This window comes from Delphinapterus leucas, chromosome 20 (genome assembly GCF_059928025.1).
Source record: "Delphinapterus leucas isolate spDelLeu-1000000601 "Yukka" chromosome 20, BTC_Dleu_Yukka2, whole genome shotgun sequence".
Classification (NCBI taxonomy): Eukaryota; Metazoa; Chordata; class Mammalia; order Artiodactyla; family Monodontidae; genus Delphinapterus; species Delphinapterus leucas.
In genome coordinates, this window is record NC_143148.1 from 47,134,561 (window position 1) to 47,162,264 (window position 27,704).

Consider the following 27,704-nt stretch of genomic DNA (forward strand, 5'->3'; position numbering starts at 1 on the left):
TCAGTGTCTAGCAAAGAGACAGACAATAAAGAGGTCTTTAGTAAATATTTGCAGAATAGATGAATGAATGCATGCATGCATGCATGAGTAGTAGCATCTTTAAAGCACATTAGTCTGAGATAAATGAGCGATCCAGGTGGTGTTCTGATGCATTATAGTCCCCTTGACCTTTGGTAAGGTTTAGAGGATATGTGTTGTTTCTCTTTAAAGTTCCCTTCAAATTGAGTCCATCACAAGACATTTAACTAGTTACTAGAAATTTACTCAACACAATTTGAAATATACTTCTCCTTCAGTAGCTGTTTTGCTTTCACTTCTCAGTACCATTTCTCGTAAATTGAAGTGATTTTTCACATGAACTGTATCTGTGTGTTATGTGGCAGCTTAACCTGCTGAGAAAGACTGGGGATGGGTGGGGCCACTTCCCCGCGGCCCCTTTCCTGGTGATGGCAACTCAGGGACCAAACTCAAGTCACTGACTCAAGTCTAATGACCCAACGAGTAGATGTTACCTTGTCCTGGTAGTTCCTAGCAGTATCACCATTTAGCCTTCCTACACTAAAAAAATAATAATAATGTCTATTTTGTTGCTCACTTTTTAAATACTTCCGGACGAGTAAATCCCAAGGCTGTAGAGCTGAACGGAACAACTCAAAGCTGAATCCTCTCAATTCTTGCCTCCTCTTTTCCAGCCTGGACACCTATTATTACCGCTTCAAGTTGACCAACAAGGGACGTCGGGTCCAACAGTTGTTCTGGATGAATGAAGATTTCTGTCCCCAAGAAAAGCTGGGTAAGAAGAGACTGGCTAAGAAGAGGCGTGCTAAGAGCCACTGCCAATCCCAGTGCTCCCAGGCACCCAGGGATCCTCAAAGCCCCGTGTTTCAACTCCACCCCATCAGGATGGAGCTGTACCCAGGCCAGACGATTGACGTGATACTTGAAGGCTATTCTGCCACGCCCAGGGTAAGAGGACACACATTTAGAAGCTGCTACTCTCCTAAATAAATCTTTGCTCTGTTTCTTAGGAGAGTCCCTTGACATTTATCTGAAGAAAGGCTGTGGTTTCTCAAGGATTGCATACAGCACTGAGTTACCATGGCAGCACCCATCGCATTCAAGGTTCAGCTCTGCTGAGTTTTCTCTTTGTTTCTACAGCTACCATGAACCCAGTCTTAAAATACTGTTTAAAGCAGGTTCTCATCCCCAGAGTCAACAGAGCCAGCAAGTCTCTGGTAGAGGGACATCCACTGTTCAGGCAAAGCTAAGCCTCTGATTAATACTTAGCAGTATTCACTTAATATTTATTTTTAAGAAAATGTTTTTCTTAAAATTTCTCGGCTGCCTCTCCTATCCAGGTATTGGGATATCCTTAGTTCCTTCCCTCTCAGCTTGACTCAACAGCATCACATTTATAATCATCATCTTTTTATGTGTCAATGAAAGAGCTGCATTTATCTTCAGCAGCTCTGATGTTCTGCTCTTATTCACATTATCACCATTCTGCTTAAGACATTTAGGCAGATCCAACCGTGTGTCTGTTTATTCCTATTCCCTCATGGAGGCTGGAAACCATTAACAACCTAAAAGAAAGACTTCTGAAATCACTTACAAGCCTCTTCACAAAGGCAGACGTTGTGAATGAGAAATGATGGTTACCTGGGCTCCTGCTGGTGTCACCAAATTAGGATGTGATGCTGAACTTTCTCCTCATGAAAATAGGAAACAGTAGGAAATTGCCTCCCAGCAGACGAGATGGGAAAGCTGGTTCCCTGCTTAGTTCCTCGAGGGTCACGGATGGCACTTTGCTTCACTTACGTTGTTTCTTCATAGAACATTTTCAGGAAAAACACATCCTTAGTTTAGAAAAGAAGGTTATTTCCCATTATGGAGTGCATAATATGTTCTTTCTCTCTGTTACTGAGGGGTTCAGCCAACTTTCACTGAGTATGTACCACATGACACACACTGTGCTAGGCACCAAGGATGCAAAGATGAATAGCATGCAGGCCCTCATCTCAAGACACTGACATTCTGTTGCAGGCATGTTTACAGTGTTGTTCTCAAGAGTTGACTGTATTTTAAAGGCATTAAATCTGAGCTGCTGGGGTTCTAAATTCAGTTGTAGCTTTACTAAAATCTCCCCTGTATTCCAAGCTCTGCTACATAATTGAGAAGACTTGAATTCATTAACATCTGACGCCTGAGCAGTCTTCAATAAAGGCTATTCATGTTATAAATTCACTTTGAGTCCTTTCTACTCTATAAAAATCTAAGGCTCTTGGGTCCAAAGAAGTGTTAATTACCGTACACGATTTTTAAATATTCAAATGTGAAAGGCAAAATTTTTCCAGCCAGCTTCCAACTACCTTGATAAGAAATTGTGTGTAACTACCATTGAATATTTTTGTTCAACTGTAGTTGAGTTACAGTGTCGTGTTAGTTTCAGGTGTACAGCACAGTGATAACCCATGAAGGATTTTTATCTGCATCTTCCATCACTCTTTTGTCTATCCAGTCCCTAACAGCCCTGATAAATCTTCCATAAGTACACTGGATGAGCTGAATGTAAATTGATTGTGTCCTCAGGGACAGTCAGCAGTAGACACAGGACCCATCCTGGACACATCTAACCAATCAGACTTTGTGTGACAGAGACCCATCCCTGACATGCACTGCTCAGAAGAATGTGTTCCTCCCTGGTGTCCCCAGGCAGGTGGTTGAGAATCATTTTGCTGATTGTTGAGAGTTAGGTCTTCCAAGCTATAGAGGTTCCACAACCGCTGGTATATCTTGTCTGCAGATGGTCAGAGAAAAGCTGGTGTGCCACACCGTCATCGGGACACAAACGGGGAAGAGCCTGGTCATGACGGTGAACATCATCTGTGAGTTCGTGGCACCGTTCATCCAGCTCTCCACCAAGCAACTCGTATACCGACTGGAGAAGGTCAGTGGGGCTGTGTTGGGGAGGGCCGGGTGCTCCAGCTAGGGGTGCGCATGTTCACGCTTTCATTTCGGAAGCTAAATTCATGGGAATCCTGTTACACCCACGCCCAGCCAATGTTTTTTAAGCTTCAGAGGCCAATACACATTCAACTAAAAATTCTGAATCTAAACCTACATTCTTTTGAAAAGTGAATTGCCATAGAAATTCTACTTCCGTCATTCCTGATGTATAAGACCAAAGTGAAGGGGTATTCCAGTGCACTGAACATGCATTTCAGTCCATCATTTTACTCTAACTAGGTAAAATAAACATCACAGTATAGAAATGGTTGGAGAAGAATTATTGATAATTACAGTAACCAGTAAGAATAGCTACCACTATTGATTGGTAGGTGCTGGGCATTGAGCCATGTTCATTACATACATTTTCCCATTTGTCCCTCACAGCAATCTCTGCAGGAGCTTCTCTTTCCCATGATACACAGGAGGAAACTGAGACACAAGTTAAGCTATTTTGTAGATCACCTAACACTGCTTGGGGATAAACAACTTAAACTATTTGATTCACATTCTTTGATGTATATGCCCATAACTGTCTATAACTTTATGTGCCGTTAAGGGGGAGTGGTAAGTGGGGGAGGCCCAGAACAGGGGAGAGATGGGGATGACTGCTGCTCAGGGCAGTGGGCTGGGTGGTGAAGAGGAGGGGAGATATCACAGCAGGACTTGACCTAGTCCTAGGCAGGTTTCCAGCAGAGAATTATTTACTGTTCAGGACAGGTATGTGTGGAACACTTCCTCTGGGTCTAGGGCTGTGTGGGTGCTAAAAATCTGACATAGTCACAACTAAGAGACTGGTTGAGGTTACAAACTGTCAACAAACTATTAAAATTTAATTGTTTAAATTATAATTCTAAACAGCGCTATGAAGAAGAGGTATAAGTTGCAGTGAGGGTATGTATCAGGAGACATGACCTTATTTGTACATGAGGTCATAGATGGCTTCCTTGAGCAAATGCCTCAAGTTGGGACTGGAAGGACAAATAGAAGTCGGTCTGGTGACAAGTGGGGGAGAGAGAAGTAGGGAACAACATATGCAAAGGGCCTGAGTCACGAGAGAGCTTGGTCAGCATAAAACCTGAAGGGCCACCTCAGACAGAGATTATGCCAAGAATGATAATGAAGTCCATCTAGAGGAGTGGGCAGGGGCCAGGTGTGTGTGGCATGACTGGGACACATGTTGTGAACTTCGGGTTTTGTTTTGGGTGACCATTGGAGGGCTTCAGGGAAGGGAGTGACATGGTCAGATGTATTCATTGAAACAGTCACGCTGGCTGTGGAGTGGAGTATTTATCAACACCTACCATGTGCCAGGCACTGTGTCGGGTCGTAGAGATACAACAGTGAGAATATTCCCTCCGTGATGAACTTCACAACCGACTGGGAAGACCAAGCATTAAGGAAGATCCCATGGTGTGATCTATGCTGTCACACGAAAGGACTGGGTGTGGCAGTGCCTAACCGGTCATGGGAGAACAAACCAGGGTTCCTTCTGTTAACGGAGGCTAGCAAGAGAATGTTCAAGGCCATTTGTTCTGGTGCATTCTATATATATTGTTCATATTAAATAAATATCTGTTGAACACCCACCATGGATAAGGTGCTCTGCCAGAAGATGAATAAGGGAACTTATAGGGTAGTACGGGAGGTGAGATGTACAAGTTCAATTCAAATCAACAAATAATTTTTGAGCACCTGCAGTTTATTAGGCAGTAAAGACACAGCAAAAACCCTAACCTAACAAACTGGTGGGGAATGTAGACACTGAAGAAGTAGGATAAAGGTTTCAGTTACAGGATGCTAAACTAACTGTGACGATCTCCATGAGACATATAAAAAGAAAATACTACCAGAATCCCTTCTACAGTTGTTAAGCTTTCATTGCTGTTTTAAATTCTTCCTTTTTCAAGTAATCAGGAAAGATATTTACTGGCAACAGCTGTGCCAAATTTGGTTGCATCATATTCTCTCTAAATGTAGCCATTCAGTGAAGATTTACTGAATAGCTATTCTGTGCAAGACATTACAGTATATGATAAATATGTAGCTTAGTTTGCTATTAGATTTTTTTTCCAAAGTACATAAACACTCATAAAAATGTGTGGGTAGTGTTCCTTTTCCTCTGTTTATATCCTTTTTTTAAAAAAAAAAAGCATATTCTTGTTTAAATGTCTACTGTTTGAATTTATCACTAGAATAAAATAGCAAATATTTTGAATATGACAGTGACTTGTTGAATTTAAAAAATGAATTCAGTCATTACGCCCTATTTGTTTTTGTCCTTCTCTCCTTCCTCCCAAACATCGCCAAGTTTGAAATCTGTCCTACTACTGTATTCTTCATTGTTCATTTCCTGCTCACATTTCACTCCATATCAGGGACAATGAAGAAATGCGACTTCATTACCCAGGGTGTGCAGGAGACCTGTCTTGGTACACCCAATTATCCATTCTGTCTCCTTGTTTTTGGCTCAGGGCAGTGTATCTGATTTAGTACCTTAGACTTTAATGATACCAAGCCTGCCTATGGAAAGAATTTTTCTATAACCGTTTCCTGAGATTTGATCTGCTCTATAACTATTGTACCGTTCAGAAGCCACAGAGATGAAACCACATCTCTGTGGAATTGAAAAGGTCAATTGAAACTAGCAGTCAGTTTGCTTCATGAAGTCCAGAAGCAAATCCTGTCTCCTGATATTTGGCGAGACAAGCCAGAGAGAAAGGGTCATTTTAAAATAGAACGGGTTCTCTGTCCATCGGCTCTTTATCATCACTAACCTCTAAATGGCCTCTTGCCAAAACCAACCGAGTGTGGCTTCTTCACTTCAAAGCTACCTGCAGTGACACAGCAGCCTGGGGGGGGAAGGTCGAAAGTGCTGCCTCATCCCTCTCCAAACGGTAGTATGAAATCTGCAAGTGCAAGGTGAACCCATTACCTATATTACCATGTTAGAGGGAGGGGAACAGTGGCAGCTTCTCATGGTAAGTGCCAGACCGAACCTCCGAAAGAACTTTGGGAGTGCACAAGGGGCTAATGAGGTACAACTGAGGCAGGTGGCTCAAGCCAACTTTATGGACTGAATGTTTGTGTCCCCCCAAAATTCATACACCAAAGCCCTAATTCTGTATATGATCATGTTGTAAGTGGGGGCTTTGGGAAAGGATAGGGTTGTGGAGGTGGAGCCCTCATGAATGGGATTAGTGCCCTAATAAGAAAAGACAAGAGAGGTGATCTTTCTCTCAGGCATGTGAGGACACAGTGAGAAGACAGCTATCTGCAAACCAAGAAGTGGGCTCTCACCAGACACTGGATGTGCTGGCACCTTGATCTTGGACTCCCCAGCCTCCAGAACTATGAGACGTCAATGGCTGTTGTTTAAACCACTCAGTCTGTGATATTTGTTATAGCAGCCTGAACTGACTAAGACACCATGGACACTGGTCACCCAAGCTCGCTCAGAGCCAGTGGCTCCAGGAACCACAGTGGAAGAAAGACTATGCTGGACAAAGAAGCAGAGGCAGAGGCAGAGCAAAACATGGAATCAGGAGGACTTAACTGAAATTGGAACAGGGAGAAAAGCAAATCAAAACAAATAGGTCTGGGAAAAATAGGCTAGAGTTGTTGGAAGAGCCAGGGAATGGGAGGGAGATTCTTTTTGGAGGCCAGAGACTGAGGTTTCCAGTCACTTCCTAGTGATATTAAAGGACCCCCTTTCCAAGGCACACAATGAACAATGTGGACCCCAATGTCAGAGTGACAAAAATCCAGTCTGACCGGAAACTTCCAGCTTAAGATCCATTTATGATGCTTTCTACAGCTGAAAAATGAAATTTGATCTAACAGAGTGAACCATGCTTCTAAATCAACTCTCCCAGTGTTATCAAGAAAATTTTCAGGAAATAGTTATAAGCGTTTGTCAATATAGCAAGATAAGTATATTTGCAAATTGGGTATTTTAAGCATGAAAAGAATATTGTGTAAGGAAAAAATGTTTTATTCATTGTAATGATACATGGGTTCTTCCATAAGATATCATTCATTTATTAAACTTTGTTTTATGATGCTGTGGAAACTTCTGTAGTAACAGTTCTACCCAGAGGCATGGCTTTTATAGGGTTTTTTAAACCAGGCAACAAGAAAGTAAGAAAATCTAATCTGTTTTCTGGCTTAAGTAGGATCTCTTCTAGTGAAATGGATGCATAGATACATAGAAAATATCTATACCTATATCTACATCTATATTAATCCCTTGTAGAGATTTAGGTAAATCATTTGGAATGTGTGGTGGACTACTGGGGAGTGAACCTATATAATATATAGATATATATTATCTATATCTTGATAGATAGATGACAGATAGATATAATATAAATCCATACATCTATAGATATAAATAGAGAGAATGCTAATTCTGCTGTTAACAATGAATATCAGACATTCGTTGCTAAAGGCTTACTGTGTTTACCATAAGTTGGTTTGTTTCCCTTTTTCTCTTTTTTGCAGAAACCTGACACTATCCTGGAACCTGATTACCAGCCCTTGGTCATGAAGAACATTTCCAACCTGCCTGTGAACGTGTTGCTCTCAACAAGTGGACCCTTCTTTATCTGCAAGGCTGATAAATCCCCACTGCCCTCAATTCCTGAGGTAACTGGACAGAGGGTGTCCTAACTCCTAGGCGGGCGCTGTGTGTGTGATAAAAGAAGAGAATAGTATTGGCACACTGCCTAATTTCAGTCGAGAAAAATATAAAGAATCCAGGAAACAGAGAGGAAAAATCTAAAATGAGTCATAATATCAATAAATTCTGATATAAATTGGTAGGAAAACCATTATTTACAATGTGAGAGCTTCTTGCTCATTATTATGACCCTTTCCTTCCTGCCCATTATAACGAAGCTCAACTTTAGAAAACAGTGACTTCCCACTAATGAGAGGAAAGATCTTTTAATCCCCCTCAAGTCTGACTAAAACTCAAATTTGACCAAAACTCAAAGCCCCAACCCTAAACCAGCCAGCCCATCTCCAGATAGTGAGAAATGTGAACCAGGCTGAAGCAGGAGGCTGTGAGCTCCCCTGGCCACCAGTCTGGGGCAGGATGCAGTGTTCTCTGAACATTCCCACAAGATCATCCCTGTGATCCTTGGCTGGGCATGAGGATACCAGTGGGAATGGCTGGGCCCTGGGGCAGGTGGCACTGCAGAGCGGTAGGGAAGGAGGATTGAAGGAGAGACCAGCCCCACACCCCATGGTGTTCGGCCTCCCAGTCCAGGGAGATAGCTAATGGAGAAGTGACATAGAGAAGGAAGTGAGGGCAGGCGGCAATCGCAGGATCTCAGAAGAGGGAGCCTGGGACTTAAGGACATCTACTATGAGCCACACTCGGGGAGACGGGTCTTTGTGGAAGATGGGGGACAGAGCCACTGGGTGAGAGTGTGTTGCAGACAGTACTGCACCGCCACCCTCCCCTGCCCTTTCTTCCTCACTGATTCTTTAGTGGGTCTCATTCAAACATGATTTGGGGGGAAAAAATAGCTAAGATCTTTGAACAGAGAAATAAAAGGAGGAGATGATCATAAGCAAGAGGCAGTTGAAAACCTCCTGCATAGTCTGGAACCTATGCCAGGAAGAAAACCCACAGTACAAACAGGGAGTTCTCTACAGTCTCACAGAAATTACAGGTGATATGACCTGTCTTTAAAAAGAGCTCAGGGACAAGATACAAGTGTTCAAAGAGGAGATGAAGAGTGAACTCAAGAGCAGAGGAAAACAAATGGATGAGAAAATGAAAATTCAGGTATAAGCAGCTTTCTCTGTCTGGGTGGGAGGTTAGACCCACTCTTGTCCCTCCTGAAATCTTAATAAAAGTAGAAATGTTCAACAGGAAAGACACCCAGAGCAATAAAATAAAAGGGTAAGGGGAGGGTATAACCAAATAATGAGAGATTTAAACAAATTCTAGAAGATAGAATGAGGAAGGGAGTGGGTGGGCAAAAAGGCATAAAGACCTGACGCATAGAAAATTCACCAGTGAGGCTGCAAAGAAGTGGGAGTCATTCAGCCCAAGTAGCCTGGGCTTAGAGGCAACGAGTGGAGCAGAGGGCTGAAAACAGAGGGATTCTGTCTGTGTACCAGACAGCTGTCCCTGCTGACCCCACTCAAAAGACTTGGGCAGCTGACTCTTATCCCAAGACATAAAGATAAATGCTCTTCCCCAGAGAAACTCATCAAAACGTTCGGGGAAATTTAATGTTTCCTGTGTCAGTGTCGATACCCCAGAATAATCCCTGGTGTCTGAGTTGTGTGCATCACCTGATTTTCCCCTCTCTGCCCAAAAAAACTGTTCCATAGACCTGCTGTGCTACAAGAATTGAGAAATTGTGACCTCAGGATTGTCGGGATGCCACGGTGGGTCAGGAACTACTGTTTCTTGTAATAACTCTTGTAGTACATTTTGACCTTTTATATTACTTGCACATATAACTTTAATCAAAAGCATACATATAATTTTAAAAATAAAGAACTTCTACAAATCAACAGGAAAAATACCAACAACCCAATAGAAAAATAGGCAAAGGAAATGAACAGAGAGTTCACAAAAAGAAAAAGAAAATAGCTTTTAAATATATGAGAATATGCCCAACTTTACTCATGTTGGAAGAAATGCAAATTAAAATTACTATGAAACACATTATTTTTCCTATAAGATTGGCAAAGAGCAAAAATTGGATAATGCTTTGTGTTAGGGAGGGCATGTGGAAACAGGCATCCCCTAAGGTATTGAGGAAGTGTACATTGGAAGATAGTATGGCAGTAGCCGTCAACATTTTTTTTTTTTAGTCATCAGTTTTATACACATCAGTGTATACATGTCAATCCCAATCACCCAGTTCATCACACCACCAACCCCAGCCCCGCACAGCTTTCCCCCCTTGAGGTCTATACGTTTGTTCTCTACATCTTTGTCTCAACTTCTGCCCTGCAAACTGGATCATCTGTACCATTTTTCTAGGTTCCACATATGCGTTAATATACGATATTTGTTCTTCTCTCTCTGACTTACTTCACTCTGTATGACAGTCTCTAGATCCATCCACATCTCAACAAATGACCCAATTTCGTTCCTTTTTATGGCTGAGTAATATTCCATTGTATATATGTACCACATCTTCTTTATCCATTCATCTGTCAATAGACATTTAGGTTGCTTCCATGACCTGGCTCTTGTAAATACTGCTGCAGTGAACATTGGGGTGCATGTGTCTTTTTGAATTATGGTTTTCTCTGGGTATATGCCTAGTAATGGGATTGCTGGATCATATGGTAATTCTATTTTTAGTTTTTTAAGGATCCTCCATACTGTTCTCCATAGTGGCTGTATCAATTTACATTCCCACCAACAGTGCAGGAGGGTTCCCTTTTCTCCATACCCTCTCCAGCATTTGTTGTTTGTAGATTTTCTGATGATGCCCATTCTAACTGGTGTGAGGTGACACCACGTTGTAGTTTTGATTTGCATTTCTCTAATAATTAGTGATGTTGAGCAGCTTTTCATGTGCCTCTTGACCATCTGTATGTCTTCTTTGGAGAAATGTCTATTTAGGTCTTCAGCCCATTTTTGGATTGGGTTGTTTGTTTTTTTAATATTGAGCTGCATAAGCTGTTTATATATTATGGATATTAATCCTTTGTCCATTGATTCATTTCCAAATATTTTCTCCCATCCTGAGGGTTGTCTTTTCGTCTTGTTTATGGTTTCCTTTGCTGTGCAAAAGCATTTAAGTTTCATGAGGTCCCATTTTTTTATTTTTGTTTTTATTTCCATTACTCTAGGAGGTGGATCAAAGAAGATCTTGCTGTGATTAATGTCAAAGAGTGTTCTTCCTATGTTTTCCTCTAAGAGTTTTACAGTGTCCAGTCTTACATTTAGGTCTCTAACCCATTTTGAGTTTATTTTTGTGTATGGTGTTAGGGAGTGTTCTAATTTCATTCTTTTACATGTAGCTGTCCAGTTTTCCCAGCACCACTTATTGAAGAGACTGTCTTTTCTCCATTGTATATCCTTGCCTCCTTTGTCATAGATTAGTTAACCATAGGTTCGTGGGTTTATCTCTGGGCTTTCTATCTTGTTCCATTGATCTATATTCCTGTTTTTGTGCCCGTACCATATTGTCTTGATTACTGTAGCTTTGTAGTATAGTCTGAAGTCAGGGAGTCTGATTCCTCCAGCTCCGTGTTTTTCCCTCAAGACTGCTTTGGCTATTCGGGGTCTTTTGTGTCTCCATACAAATTTTAAGATTTTTTGTTCTAGTTCTGTAAAAAATGCCATTTTTAATTTCATAGGGATTGCATTGAATCTGTAGATTGCTTTGGGCAATAGAGTCATTTTCACGATATTGATTCTTCAAATCCAAGAACATGGTATATCTCTCCATCTGTTGGTATCATCTTTAATTTCTTTCATCAGTGTCGTATAGTTTTCTGCATACAGGTCTTTTGTCTCCCTAGGTAGGTTTATTCCTAGGTATTTTACTCTTTTTGTTGCAGTGGTAAATGGGAGTGTTTCCTTAATTGCTCTTTCAGATTTTTCATCATTAGTGTATAGGAATGCAAGAGATTTCTGTGCTTTAATTTTGTATCCTGCAACTTTACCAAATTCACTGATTGCTCTGGTGGTTTTCTGGTGGCATTTTTAGGATTCTCTATGTATAGTATCATGTGATCTGCAGACAGTGACAGTTTTACTTCTTCTTTTACAATTTGTATTCCTTTTATTTCTTTTTCTCCTCTGATTGCCGTGGCTAGGACTTCCAAAACTATGTTGAATAATAGTGGCAAGAGTGGACAACCTTGTCTTTTTCCTCATCTTAGAGGAAATGCTCTCAGTTTTTCACGTTTGAGAATGATGTTTGCTGTGGGTTGCTTGGATTTGGCCTTTATTATGTTGAGGTAGGTTCCCTCTATGCGCACTTTCTGGAGAGTTTTTTATCATAAATGGGGGTTGAATTTTGTCAAAAGCTTTTTCTGCATCTATTGAGATGATCATATGGTTTTTATTCTTCAATTTGTCAGTATGGTGTATCACATTGATTGTTTTGCGTATATTGAAGAATCCTCGCATCCCTGGGGTAAATCCCACTTGATCATGGTGTATGATCCTTTTAATGTGTTGTTGGATTCTGTTTGCTAGTATTTTGTTGAGGATTTTTACATCTATATTCATCAGTGATATTGGTCTGTAATTTTCTTTTTTTGTAGTATCTTTGTGTGGTTTTGGTATCAGGGTGATGGTGGCCTCATAGAATGAGTTTGGGAGTGTTCCTTCCTCTGCAATTTTTTGGAAGAGTTTGAGAAGGATGGGTGTTAGCTCTTCTGTAAATGTTTGATAGAATTCACCTGTGAAGCCATCTGGTCCTGGACTTTTGTTTGTTGGAGGATTTTAGATCGCAGTTTCAATTCCATCACTTGTGATTGGTCTGTTCATATTTTCTATTTCTTCCTGGTTCAGTCTTGGAAGGTTATACCTTTCTAGGAATTTGTCCATTTCTTCCAGATTGTCCATTTTATTGGCATAGAGTTGTTTGTAGTAGTCTCCGAGGATGCTTTGTATTTCTGCAGTGTCTGTTGTAACTTCTTTTTCATTTCTAATTTTATTGATTTGAGTCCTCTCCCTCTTTTTCTTGATGAGTCTGGCTAATGGTTTATCAATTTTGTTTATCTTCTCAAAGAACCAGCTTTTAGTTTTATTGATCTTTGCTATTGTTTTCTTCATTTCTATTTCATTTATTTCTGCTCTGATTTTTATGATTTCTTTCCTTCTGCTAACTTTGGGTTTTCTTTCTTCTTCTTGCTCTAGTTCCTTTAGGTGTAAGGTTAGATTGTTTATTTGAGATTTTTCTTGTTTCTTGAGGTAAGCTTGTATAGCTATAAACTTCCCTCTTAGAACTGCTTTTGCTGCATCCCATAGGTTTTGGATTGTCGTGTTTTCATTGTCATTTGTCTCTATATATTTTTTAATTTCCTCTTTGATTTCTTCAGGGATCTCTTGGTTATTTAGTAGCGTATTGTTTAGCTTCCATGTGTTTGTGTTTTTTACGGTTTTTTTCCCTGTAATTGATTTCTAATCTCATACCGTTGTGGTCAGAAAAGATGCTTGATATGATTTCAGTTTTCTTAAATTTACTGAGGCTTGATTTGTGACCCAAGATGTGATCTGTCCTGGAGAATGTACCGTGCGCAGTTGAGAAGAAAGTGTAATCTGCTGTTTTTGGATTGAATGTCCTATAAATATCAATGAAATCTATCTGGTCTATTATGTCATGTAAAGCTTCTGTTTCCTTATTTATTTTCATTTTGGATGATCTGTCCATTGGTGTAAGTGAGGTGTTAAAGTCCCCCACTATTATTGTGTTACTGTCGATTTCCTCTTTTATTGCTGTTAGCAGTTGCCTTATGTATTGAGGTGCTCCTATGTTGGGTGCATATATATTTATAATTGTTATATCTTCTTCTTGGATTGATCCCTTGATCATTATGGAGTGTCCTTCCTTGTGTCTTGTAACATTCTTTATTTTAAAGTCTATTTTATCTGATATGAGTATTGCTACTCCAGGCTTCTTTTGATTTCCATTTGCATGGAATATCCTTTTCCATCCCCTCACTTTCAGTCTGTATGTGTCCCTAGGTCTGAAGTTGGTCTCTTGTAGACAGCATATATATGGGTCTTGTTTTTGTATCCATTCAGGGAGCCTATGTCTTTTTGTTGGAGCATTTAATCCATTCACGTTTAAGGTAATTATCGATATGTATGTTCCTGTGACCATTTTCTCAATTGTTTTGGGTTTTTTTTTGTAGGTCCTTTTTTCTCTTGTGTTTCCCACTTAGAGAAGTTCCTTTAGCATTTGTTTTAGAGCTATTTTGGTGGTGCTGAATTCTCTTAACTTTTGCTTGTCTGTAAAGCTTTTCATTTCTCCATTGATTCTGAATGAGATCCTTACCAGGAAGAGTAATCTTGGTTGTAGGTTCTTCCCTTTCATCACTTTAAGTATATCATGCCACTCCCTTCTGGCTTGTAGAGTTTCTGCTGAGAAATCAGTTGTTAACCTTATAGGAGTTCCCTTGTATGTTATTTGTCATTTTCCCTTGCTGCTTTCAATAATTTTTCTTTGTCTTTAATTTTTGCCAGTTTGATTACTATGTGTCTCAGCGTGTTTCTCCTTGGGTTTATCCTGTATGGGACTCGCTGCGCTTCCTGGACTTAGGTGGCTATTTCCTTTCCCATGTTAGGGAAGTTTTCGACTATAATCTCTTCACATATTTTCTCTGGTCCTTTCTCTCTCTCTTGTCCTTCTGGGACCCCTATAATGCGAACGTTGTTGCGTTTAATGTTGTCCCAGAGGTCTCTTAGGCTGTCTTCATTTCTTTTCATTCTTTTTTCTTTATTCTGTTCTGCAGCAGTGAATTCCACCATCGTGTCTTCCAGGTCACTTATCCGTTCGTCCGCCTCAGTTATTCTGCTATTGATTCCTTCTAGTGTATTTTTCATTTCAGTTATTGTATTGTTCATCTCTTTTTTTTGTTCTTTATTTCTTCTAGGTCTTTGTTAAACATTTCTTGCATCTTCTCGATCTTTGCTTCCATTCTCTTTCCGAGGTCCTGGATCATCTTCACTATCATTATTCTGAATTCTTTTTCTGGAAGGTTGCCCATCTCCACTTCATTTAGTTGTTTTTCTGGGGTTTTATCTTGTTCCTTCATCTGGTACATAGCCCTCTGCCTTTTCATCTTGTCTGTCTTTTTGTGAATGTGGTTTTCCTTCCACAGGCTGCAGGATTGTAGTTCTTCTTGCTTCTGCTGTCTGCCCTCTGGTGGATGAGGGTATCTAAGAGGCTTTTGCAAGTTTCCTGATGCCATCACCATTTTAAATGCCCCTACCCTTTGACCTAGTCATTCGACTCCTAGGAATTTATCCTATAGACATAGACACAATATACAAGGATATTCATTGCAACATTGATGATAAGAACAAAAGACTGGGAGCTAATATCTATCAATAGGAGATTGGTTAAATAAATGATGGCAGAATTCAATGATGGAGTAAAATGCAGTTGTTAAGAAGAGTGAGGCAACTCCATATGCACTGATTAATTATCCTCCAGTGGAAAAAGTGCAGAACAAGAGTGCCTGTGTGTAAACAATAACACATATATGAACGTGGGTTTATATTTATGTATTATCTTTATATTCATACAAGGACAGGTAAGATACTTGTGTAACCTTGGTTACCTCAGGGGAGGGGAACAGTTGGCTTGAGGGGAGGGGAGATGGGCACAAGGGTAACATGCTTTTCATTGTCCTATCTATTCAAAAATAAAAATGAAATATTTTTTTAAAAAATAAGGCCACACCTTGTCCTGGGACAACATGATATAGAATATTCAACAGGGAGACATACCTTAGTGAAGTTACCAGCCTTATTGATGTCCAAAGAATTCTATGGCTTCTAAGCAGTAAAGAAGAGACCCACCAAGGGAGAGTTTTAGACTAACCTTGGACTTCTCCACACTTTTTGATCAATTCTCTTGATCATAAAGGGATTGTAGTAATAATTGGCATTTATGTACCATACACTATGTGCTAGGCACTGCTCTGAACGCATCACAAATATATTAACTCATTTCATCCTCTTAAAAAAAGTTAGGTACTATTACTGCCCCTGTTTTACAGATGGAGAAACTGGGGGCTAGGAAGGCCAAGCAAGTTTGCCCAAGTTCACAGAGCTAGTAACTGGCAGAGCGAGGATTTGAACCCAAGCAGTCTGGCTTCAGAGTCCACGATCTCACAATTAATATCTCTTGTATAAGAAATTTTCTTCAGTTTTTTTTTTTATTTCAAACATGATTTTTTAAAATAAATTAGTCTAATTCCATTTCTGTAAAATTTTATTTATCTATCTGTCATGTTTGGACTAATGTTTTACCAAATGTGAACTCTGAGAAATAATATCTTGTGAAGTTTTGAATGAATTTCTAACTTCTTCTTTGTGCTTTTGTATATAATATAAATGTTGTGGATATGTATCATTTCCACAAAACAGCAAAGTCATTCCTCTGGGGGAAGAAGTGTTTAAGTCAATCTCCAAGATATTTAAACACCAAGCATTGCGATGCCTAGTGCTGCAAATACCATGGTCTACAAGAATGACTTCTAAATTGTGGCAAGCTACCTGGGCCAAGTGGCCAGCGAGCCTTTCAGAGGGGATTAGCCAACTGAGGAATCATTACCCTCTGACTCTTGAATCCGGTGATTCGCTTTATCAGCTGAAGCCATCTGATCGTGTCACTGAAGTGCACAGTTAAATACCTGAACCTTCAAACTCAGTGGAGAGGAAAGTGCTCTGTAAACAGATTTGTTGCTGTGCGCATTCTTCCTTACTGCCTCAGGGCACTTTCTGCAAAACCAGGAGGTGGCTTTCATGCCGATTAAATGTGGGGATTAAGCGATTCTTAAAAAAGCCAACTCAGAGCCAGGCTTTCTATGGGAAGGTGTTTCTGTGGCCTTGGCGTCAACGAACACATGGGGATTTGAATCAAAGAGAGAAAAGAACAAACACAATCTACCGAACAAACTCTGTACGGCTCTGGAGTGTCATTTTAAGTTGAATAGAAAGCAGTGGAAAGTGGATACCACTATGCTGAAGAGTTAGAATTGGAGACGTTAGAAAAGAAATTAAATTACCTAATCCATCCCTTTCTGGGTCACCCTCTACAGAGCCCCTCCACCATGGGGTCCTTTAGAAAGCCTTTTTAAAATTTTCTTAAGCAAAGAACTTTTCCCACTTATCTAGGAAGAACGTTTTACAATCTAATTTATTTTCAGTTAAGAATATTTCATAATAATTATTCATTGCAGATTTTCCTTTTACAACTCCTCAATCCTTACAACCTCACAACGCTTATCAACATCTCTTTTTTCAAATCATTTTTCTTCAAATTTTTCTTGCTTTCATTTTCAACTATTAAAAAATATATATGTGTGTAAGTGCATAGAGATAGATAGATATGGGTAGATATAGATATCGATAGCGATATACTAGCTGTTTAACTATGTAAAGTGTGGTTACATAGTTATGGATAAAGTGTATATATACGTATTTCCTACTAATCTGTGTGTCTGTATGTGTATGTATGTGTGTGTGCATATATATATATATATATATATATATATATATATGTATGTATATAACTTTGGTTGTCCTATTTCATGTATCAGGTTGGAAATGCACAGTATGGAGGTTGGTAATTCTCCATTATCTTGTTTGTAGCCTATTAAACTGGAGATGGGTGAAGAAAAAGACCTGCTGGTCAAATTCAACCCTTCCTATAAAAACGATTTGAATACCTGGGTGGCAGAAGAAGTTCTAGAAATCAAGTATGTGGAGCACCCTCAAGTGGACAGCCTGCACCTGCGTGGAGAAGTGAATTACCCCAACCTCACCTTTGAGACCATGGAGCTGGATTTTGGCTGTATCCTGAACGATACTGAGGTGATCCGCTACATCACAGTCACCAACTGCAGCCCCCTGGTTGTGAAGTTTCGCTGGTTCTTCCTGGTGGATGATGAGGAAAATCAGATAAGGTACCAACTAGCGTGGCAATCCTGCAGAGCTCTCCCCTGCTCTTCATTTTTTTCTCCTTCGGGCTTTGCACTTGGTTTCCTGTATTCTGAGTACTGGTCTCTCATGAATACTTTCACTTCCAACAACTAATCATTGACAGAAGGAACGAAGAGCCATGGTCCATCCTAGGTTTCCAAACAGGAAAAGCAGATAAAACATCTTTGAAAGCCCCAATTGCCACCAAATTAACAAAGTGATATCCCAAAAGCCTGCTCTAATTTTGAATCTAGTGGTTGGATCATTAGAAATTTATCACTAAAAATAGTCTTCATAGAGTTTCCTTAATAAGCATTTGAAACCCAAAGCACGAATTGAGCAGGGTGATACATGCGATGTGTGCTGCCCTGAGCTCTACCTTCTGCATATTTCAGTGGGTTCCATTATGGCCCATATATGTACGTATGTATATAGATATATACTTATGTACAAAATAGTGGGAGGTGGTGAGCGCCGGAAGGCAAGAGCTGTCTTTACAATATTTGGGTTTAGAAGTGTCTTTCCTGTTCAATTAGAAGCTAAAGCCAACTTAATTTGGAAAACACTCCCTTAAAGAACTAGGAACAGCCTATTTCAGTCAAGCCTCAATAACAGTTTCATGTGGGTCAAAAGCCATGTTGTTGGCCAGGATGGATGGGCTTGTGCATATTTCCTTATTGGATGTTTGGACAGCTCGGTTTTCAACACCTGAATTTTGAATGGCCATTCTTAACTGGGAAAGTCTCATGTTATTTCTTGGCTGGTCGATGCTTCCTGTACACTATCCTCATCTTGTGTATGATAGCCATCCTTTCTTTCCTGTGCCTGTTTCCATGGTAACTATGGCTTGTTCTGGATGTCTTCCATAAACATCTGATGACGACCCGGTGTAGCACCGAAGCCGGTTCTGGGCCTGAGTGATGGAGCCTGCTCATTAGGTGCCAATGACTGTTCAGGTTTGGGATGAAATTCTGTAGATGGTGAACATTTAAAATAATTATGGAAAAATCAGCCAACCTGACCTAATGAGTTTCAAACACCAGATTGTGTGAAGTTATTCTGATGGAACACAGCTAAATGAGTTTTTTCTATCTGGGAGCAAGGGACATGCTTTATTTATTTTTTTATTTTCGAGAGGCCATTTCCATAATTAAAATGATGACATTTTGAAAATGTTCTTGGCCAGTACTGGAGATGACACACTTAATTTTTCATTGGCTTAAGCACTCATTTAACCATATTTTTCCTTTCTTCTTTATCTTCTAATATCTTGATACTGAGCCTCTGCTTATATTTCATTTGTTCATTCATTCATTCATTCAGAGAGTCACTCAGAAACCATTTGATAAGTGGCTCTTATGCACCAGATAATGGGTGAGGTATCAGGGATACAGAAGTGAGTAAGACATGATCACTGGACGGAGGCTATTGGGGAAACAGATGTGTAAACCGTGACACATGATAGTGCCAGCCTCTGAGGGATGCCGGGGGAATGAATGCTCACAGGAGTCAGAGAAGGCTGCCCTGAGAGGCACGGTTAAATGCTCCAGATGGAGAAGCAGGGAAACATTCTCAGTAACAGGCATAGCGTGTATATAAGTTCGGATTCATGGACTCTGTTGCAAGTGACAAGAAACCTGACCCTAAGTAAAAATGAAAAGCAGGGACTTCCCTGGTGGCGCAGTGGTTAAGAATCCCCCTGCCAATGCAGGGGACACAGGTTTGAGCCCTGGTCCGGGAAGATCCCACATGCCGCAGAGCAACTAAGCCCGTGAGCCACAACTACTGAGCCTGCGCTCTAGAGCCCACGAGCCACAACTACTGAGCCCGCGTGCCTAGAGCCCATGCTCCACAACAAGAGAAGCCACCGCAATGAGAAGCCCACACACCGTAACCAAGAGTAGCCCCCACTCACCACAACTAGAGAAAGCCTGCACACAGCAATGACAACCCAACGCAGCCAAAAAACAAATAAATAAAATTTTTTTAAAATTTTTTTCTAAAAAAAAAAATGAAAAGCAAAGTTCATTCACTGGTTCCCACAATTCAAAAGTCCAAGTTCATTCTGGCTTCTGGCCTGGCTTAAAGCAAGGGCTCAAACAGTGTTGCTGGAGCCAGGGTCCCTGTCTCAGCTCTGCTCTCTGTCATGAGTTAGCCGCGTTCTCAGAGCAGCTTTTCTCCCATGGTCACCAGGTGCTGCCAGCACTCCTGGGGCCATGTCTGTGCAAATTCTGAGCCACTGAAAAGGAACATGAGCCTTGGTCCCAGAACTTCCAGGAGATGCATTCTGATGGGACCATCTTAATCACCTTTCCTGTCCCCTCCCCTCACCGGTCACCATCAGGGGAGGGCGAAGCTCTTGATTAGCATTGGCCTGGCCGTGTGCCCCACGCCAAGCACTGCAGTGATGACCTCAGAACCACATGGACCGAAGGGATGGGAGTGGGGCGGATCTCCAGGCAAAAAACTGCAATCTAGGAGAAGGAATGAGGGAGAGGCAGGTGGCACGCCCCTATCAGTGTCCACAGGGGACCCGTCAGTGCAGCCACAGTGCAGACTTCATCAATGGGGGGCAGTCCGGGGAGGCGAGTCTGGGCAGGTAGGTTGGCAGCAGTGTGTGAGAGGCCTGGTATTCCATGATAAGGCACTTAGACTCTTTCTTGGAGGCATTGGTGAGATTTGTAATCAGGAGAGTGACAGAGTCGGGTTTTTTCAGAAAGATAACCCTTAGCAGCATTCAGCACAGTTGTCCAACCCCTCCTTCCTGAAACACATTCCTTTCATGGCTTGAATAGCACCATACTCTCCTGCTTTTCCTCTTGTCCCCTCTACTGACTACTTCTCAGCTCTCGGCCAGCAGCAACTCTGCTGGAGTTGTAGGACGCAGGGCTCCCTCCTAGGCCGTCTGCTCTTCCTGGAGTTGCATTTACCGACAGCTTCACTTAGCCCCGGTTGCAGAGGCTTCTGAATGCGTATCTCCACCGAGACCCCTCAGAGTTCCAAGTGCATCACCTTCTTGACGTCTCCTCCCGGATGTCTCGCAGGTGACTCGTGTCCAGCGTACCCCACTCCAATCTCAGGCTCTCCCCTGCCCCCTCCCTGCCTCTCCTACAGGGCCCTTGTCCCAGTAAATGGCATCACTGTCCTGAGAGGCATCCAGATTCCCTCCTCTCCCTTACCCCACGCATCAAATCCATCACCAAGCTCTACCTATTACACCTTCTAAAAACCTTTCATTCCCATCTCCACGGTTGTCACCCTAGTTGAAGCCCCGATTGCTCCTGCCTGGACAGTTGTGACAGCCCCTGACTGGGCTCTCTGCCTCCACACCTGTGCCACAGTCCATCACCCCCTCAGCAGACAAGCGATGAGCATGTCACTGCCCTGGTTTTCAGCTTTGAAGGATGCCCATGCCTCTTGGGATAAAGTACAAAATACTCACTGTGTTCTTCAAGGCTCAGCCGCCCCTGTGGTGCCCCTGAATTCCTCTCCAGCTTCTTCTCACTTTGCTCTCCCCTTACCATACTGACTTCTTTCTGTTTACCCGCCATGCTGGCCTCTTTCCTGCCGAGTGGTGGTTTGCTGTCTAACTGCCCTCTCTCTGTTGGACACTGTCCCCTCTCCTCACCTAGTTAGCCCTGCTGCCTCACTAAGTCTTCAGCTTAAACCTCCATCCCCAGGAAGCCTTCTCCGAGACGCTGCCCTACCCAAGGTCCCCTGTTATAGGCACCAGTAGCCTATCTCCTTGGTGACTCATCACATTTGCAGCTATGGCTAATGGTCAACTTCCTAGCTGGTGCTTAATCCCCATGAGACTAGGGAGCACATCTGTTCTGTTGCCTCTGGATCCCAGAGCCCAGCACAGTCCATAGCACAGTCCTCAAAAGGTATTTTCTAGTTAATCAACCGCTCTCCCTGCCCCTGGTGTTTGTAGTGAGAGGAGAGTCATTTCATAACTGGTTTAACACTCTTTTCTGTTGGCTTCCTGGCACCTGCCAAATGGAAAGGTTCAAGGCATAAATATCACCTTGAAGAGAGAAAACAATGCCACTTGCTGTCTAGACAGGCTCTGTCTGTGCAGCCCGTCAGAAAAACATGAACCACTCATTGGCTAAAGGTCACTTTTATCAGATATAGCAACACGAACCTTTCTTTTCCAGTCAGAATTCTTCTAAGCCTCACAACTAGTAAAAGAAACAAAAGCATAAAAGAAGTTTTCTTCTTCTTTTATTAGGCAGGATATGAGGAGGCCTAGACTCTCAACATTCCTGCCTGTCACAACACGTATACATCACACGTGTGTGTGTGCGTGCACATGTGGGAGCGTGTGTGTGCATGTGCATGTGTACATGCATGTCTGTGCATTTGGGAATGAGTGTGCGTGTTTGTGTGTGTGTGTGTGTGTGTGTGTGTGTGTGTGTGATTTTGTAGGGAATTCTGACTCAGACATTCAAAGCATCTCTCTTGTTTGAGCATATTTTTGGTTCCAAGTTGGCCCTCATGTCACACATAAGAACAAAGAGAGAAATAAAGTGGGCAAGCGTGTTAGGTAAGCACTCCCTAAGCCAGTCATTGCCTTAGAAACCCACTCATCCATGCGAGTCCACGTGCATGACAGAGTTCTAGACTGAGTTTGATAGGTAACAGTCCACGCGCTCACACGTACGCAAGTAATGAGGAAGCTGGGAGGACATATCAGGGCTGGGCATGGCTGCCGGCACAACAGCACTGCAGAAACATGCCCTTTCTTCGGCCTAACTGCTTAGCTGGATAAGAGCACGATGCTTTGTGGCATCTGTGTGAAACGGGAGCACAGGGAGGCCGACACTGAAACCAGGCTTTGCTTTTAAGAGACCAGAGAGAACCAAGCAGATGCTGGCTCAGCTGGCGTCTATGCCCAGACTCAGAGCTGCAAGCTGAGGCGATGTTAGAACTTGGAGCATGTGGGCCGCATGGTCCCCAAGGACACCTTTGCCTTTTTGCTTCCGAATCAGATTATAAATAAACCAAATTCAAGAGCCTAAGGGAGCCCAGCCTGACAGCAAAGGAACGTGTGTTGTTCTCACACTGATTTTTTTGTGATGAGCATCAGTTGTCCAATATTGTGATTGGAAGAGGAGGGTGGAAGGGCTGGAAGTGGAGTGGAGGGTCCTTATCGCCTGGATGCTTCTGTCTGTCTCTTCATCACCCCTCAACTTCTCTTGCTTTGAAAGTGGAACTTTTTAAAGACATGGTATCAGTGGTACTTGAGGTCCTGGGCTGTGGAATCAGACATGGCTGGTTAGAATCCCAGCTCTGTCCTAAACACATGACCCTGTGCCCTGGCTTACTTACCTGTAAAATGGGGATAATGCAGAAACCGAAAAGACTTGCTGTGAGCACTAAATGTTTATAAAGTGTATGTGTCTTTGAGATAACACATGAAAGAAAAATCTGAACTTGGTGGCTGTTTTCAGGTCTCAAAGGGTCCCTTCTTCTCCATTCCTTCCCACCAAGTGCTGCTAAGTGAAGCACTCCCCAGGATCCTAAAGTGTTGGAACCATAGGGTCCTTAGACACCAACATGATGGACTCAGCCCCTTTTCCTTCTGAAGGTTAGAAAATTCCTTTCCTGTACCAGGTCACATTCATCAAGGCTGAAGCCAGGCCCTCAAAGGCCACAGTCCGTGTGTGGTCAGGAGGGCCAGGCCCAGAGTGCCCTCTGTCTTCCCCACCACTCCTCCCTTCAGCCAGGTAAGCCCAGACCCATGCTCAAGGACAGGCCTCTGCTTTGCCCAAGGGCCCAATCAAGGAAACAAAGATGTTTAGGGGGAAAATAAAACATGGTTCTTTATTTTTCTTTCAAAAAAAATAATAATTATATTGAATCCCATGGGTCAGGCACTGGGCATCCTTGTACCCCAGCCTTCCAGGGCTGCTCAGTGTGCTAAGAGCCTGGCCTCTAAGGCAGCCTTCTACTCAGCCACCTGCCCCATGTGACCCTCATGGATGGCTGAGGGTCCCTGAGCCTCAGCTTCCTTGTCTGAAATGAGGGTGATTATAACGGCATCTCCCACATACAGATGTGGTGAGGATTGTCTCAGTCCCTACTGCAGAGCTCTTGGATCTGTGTGTCATATAATAAATGCTCAGTAAGTGTCGGGTGTTACGGCCATTCCTTTATTGAGGAAATTGAGTGGATTGGCACCCTGTAATGCTAATACAGGACCTATTTGAGAAGCAGAATCCCGGAGGTGGCTTGGAAACATCTCCTGGAATTAGTCAGAAGCCATTTCAGGACACAGAGAGGCCTCACGGGCTCTGAGGGCCGCAGGTGTCTCTTGCTAGCTTGAGCTTCTGTCCCTTCAATAAATATCCCTCTGTCTTCCCCACAGGCCCTGCACCTCTCAGAATCCTTCAAGCTTCTGCAGTTGTATTTTTTTTTCCCACCTCCCAGAGAAGTCTGGATAAGAGACAAAAGTGAGCGTGGAGCCTGGGGTCTAGAGGGAAAGCAGTTCTGATGAGGGAGCAAAAAGGGTCAAAAGAGGGAACAGAAGTGGCCACAGCTGTCCTCAGGCAAAGTGCCAAGTCAAGTTCTTATGCCCCTCCCACCCCCTTTCTTCCCTAACTCTCCCCCTGCTTGTACTTGAGCCAGAATGACAGTTTAACAGCCCAAAGAATGAATCCAGTGCAAACAGGGGCTATCCCCCTCGCCTGTATTAGTTTCCTATTGCTGCTGTAACAAATCACCATAAGCTGATGCTGGCAGGAAGTAGCACACCTAAAGGATTAGTCTAGATGAGATGAAGAAAGGTAGCAGAGGCCTGAAGGGACAAGGGATGAGATCTTAACCAGAACTTCTGTGGCCTCCCTTACCAACTCAAGGTGTTATGTGACCCGCTTTTCTGAGTCATGTATGGCTGAGGGTTGAGGGGAAGTTGACCTTAAGAATATTCACTGAGCAGTAGTGCAGAAGTACTGGGGGTTAGAACTTCAACATAGTATTTCAAAGGGGACCGATTCAGCGCATAACAGCCTTTAATTAAAAAAAATTAAATTAGTAAATACATGAATAAACATTTGAAGAGTAAAAAGGTCATGGTATCAGAAGCCCATGAGTCAGGGAAATGGTAGCAATGTGACTGGAAAATTATGCAGGACCAGGTCAGGTCCGGTGTTGTAGGCCATGCTAAGGAGTTTGATTTTTTTCAAAATGTAGTGAAAAGCCATGGAAGGGTTTAAAGTAAGTGATTAAGAGAGAGTGACATGGGCTACCATGGACCAGAGTCAACAGAAACGGTAGTCCTTAGACTAACAGAACTGCAAGAGGTCATTATCAACAGAAGAGCAGGTCATTATCTAAGGGGGAGCAGGCTCATTAAAGGCACCTCTACTGGGTATACTTAAGGAAGAAGGAAAATTATCTCAGACATATGTCTGAGATGCAAGAAGGATTTCTGAACTAAGAAAATGGTATATTATGGGTAAAATTAAAATACCATTAACTACATAAAATAATAATGTAGAATATTAATGTAGGACTGAAATAATATACAGTATGGAAGGGGAGAAATGAAAGATTTTAGGTCTTTGAGTTGTTCCAGAAGAGGGAAAAGGTAAGCTTTAAACATACATTTAAGTAAAGAAAAGAAGTAAAAGTATTTTATTACTAGAAGAAGAAAAAAAGTGAAGGGGAAAAATATAGTCAATCCAAAATAAATAAAAAATTAGGGGAAGGAGTGACATGGAAAAGAAACACAAAAATAAATAAACAAAAATTACAAAATAAGATGATAAAATAAATCCAAATGTATTGGTAATTGAAATCACTGTAAATAAAACTAAGAAAATGATTGTGCTTCTGGATTTTACTCACAATTATTTTTAAAAGAGATACCTGAAAAATAAGGATACAGTAATATAAAAGGATGGGGAAAGATAGAACAGGCATATAATGGAGGGAGTTCTGAGGAAGCTATGAAACATCAGTTAAAATAGACTTCATTTTTTAAAAATTTTTATCAGAGTATAGTTGATTTACAATGTTGTGTTATTTTCTGCTGTACAGCAAAGTGAATCAGTTATACATATACATATACATATATATATATATATATATACTTTTTTTAGATTCTTCTCCCGTATAGGTTATTACAGAGTACTGAGTAGAGTTCCCTGTGCTATACAGTAGGTCCTTATTAGTTATCTGTTTTCTATATAGTAGTGCGTATATGTCAATCCCAGTCTCCCAGTTTATCCCTCCCCCACCTTTCCCCCCTGGTAACCAAAAATGGACTTTAAAACAAAAAAGCATTGCCAGAGGTCAAGAAGGTTACTAGGTCAGTTCACCAGAAAGATATAATAATCCTAAACTTCATACATCTCAAAACATAACTTCAAAATACATAAAGCAAATCAAATCCCCTATCTTTAATAACACTCTCTCGAGCAGACAGAAAATCAGCAAGACTATATAGCTTACATTGCCGCATGTAGTAGCCACCAAACCTCATGTAGCTATTTAAATTTTTTTTTAACTTTTTAAATTAAAAATGTAGCTCCTTAGTCACACTAGCCACATTTTAAGTGCCCAGTAACCACATGTCGCTTGTGGCTGTTGTATTGAACAGCACAGATACAGGCCATGTCAGTCACTGTAGAAAGTTCTGTTGGACAGCTCTCCTACAGACAACTCGAACACAATTAACAGGCTCCATATAATATATGTAGAACACCCCATTAAGAAAAAACTCTTCCAGCCCTATGGAACACTTATGAAAAATTACCATATACTAGGGCTTAAAGCAAATCTCAACAAATCTGTTAATGTTAGAAATCAATAACAAATATATATTTAAAAACAAACAAGAAGAACATAGACATTTTAAAATACACTTCTGAATAACCTATGGGTGAAAAAAATCACAATGAAAATTAGGAAATACTTAAGATTGAATGATGATGAAAAAAATCAGTGGTAATGAAACTGAAGCGGACTTCTAAAAATTTTTATTGGATTATAGTTGATTTACAATGTTGTGTTAATTTCAGGTATACAGCAAAGTGATTCAGTTATACATATACATATTTTCATTCTTTTTCAGATTCTTTTCTCATATAGGCTATCACAAAATATTGAGTAGAGTTTCCTGTGCTATACAGCAGGTCCTTGTTGGTTATCTATCTTATGTATACTAGTTTGTGTATGTTAATCCCAAGCTCCTGGTTTATCCCTCCCCCCCCCCACCCCATGCTTCCCCTTTGGTAGCCGTAAGTTTGGTTTCAATATCTGTAAGTCTATTTCTGTTTTGTAAATGAGTTCATTTGTATCATTTTTTAAAATTAGATTCCACATATGAGTGATATCATATGATATGTCTTTCTCTGTCTGACTTCACTTAGTATGATAATCTCTGGGTCCATCCATGTTGTTGCAAATGGCATTATTTTGTTCTTTCTTATGGCTGAGTAATATTCCATTGTATATATGTACCACATCTTCTTTATCCATTCCTCTGTTGATGGATATTTAGGTTGCTTCCATGTCTTGGCTGTTGTAAGTAGTGCTGCAATGAACATTGGGGTGCGTGTATCTTTTTGAAATATGGTTTTCTCCAGATATATGCCTAGGAGTGGGACTGCTGTATCATATAGTAGTTTTATTTTTATTTATTTATTTTTAGTTATGAATTTATTTGGTAATTTTATAATCGCCTATTGGCATATACTTTTTTTTAAAATAAATTTATTTATTTTTGGCTGTGTTGGGTCTTCGTTGCTGCACACAGGCTTTCTCTAGTTGCGGCGAGCGTCGGCTACTCTTTGTTGCGGTGTGCGGGCTTCTCATTGCGGTGGCTTCTCTTGTTGTGGAGCGCAGGCTTCAGTAGTTGTGGCATGTGGGCTCAGCATTTGTGGCTCACGGGCTCTAGAGCACAGGCTCAGTAGTTGTGGTGCATGGGGCTTAGTTGCTCTGTGGCATGTGGGATCTTCCTGGACCAGGGCTTGAACCCGTGTCCCCTGCATTGGCAGGCGGATTCTTAACCACTGTACACCAGGGAAGTTCAGTA

General features: G+C 41.5%; 1 protein-coding gene across 1 annotated transcript in view; it reads left to right on the forward strand.

The window, feature by feature from the left end:
- The window catches only part of HYDIN (HYDIN axonemal central pair apparatus protein), a 431,283-nt gene that overhangs the window by 246,110 nt on the left and 157,469 nt on the right, over window positions 1–27,704 (forward strand). The window contains exons 21-24 of the mRNA XM_089902455.1: window positions 693–966; window positions 2,804–2,947; window positions 7,510–7,653; window positions 17,330–17,643. Of these exons, the coding sequence (XP_089758581.1) occupies window positions 693–966; window positions 2,804–2,947; window positions 7,510–7,653; window positions 17,330–17,643 (876 nt within the window). The remainder of the gene's footprint in view (window positions 1–692; window positions 967–2,803; window positions 2,948–7,509; window positions 7,654–17,329; window positions 17,644–27,704) is intronic.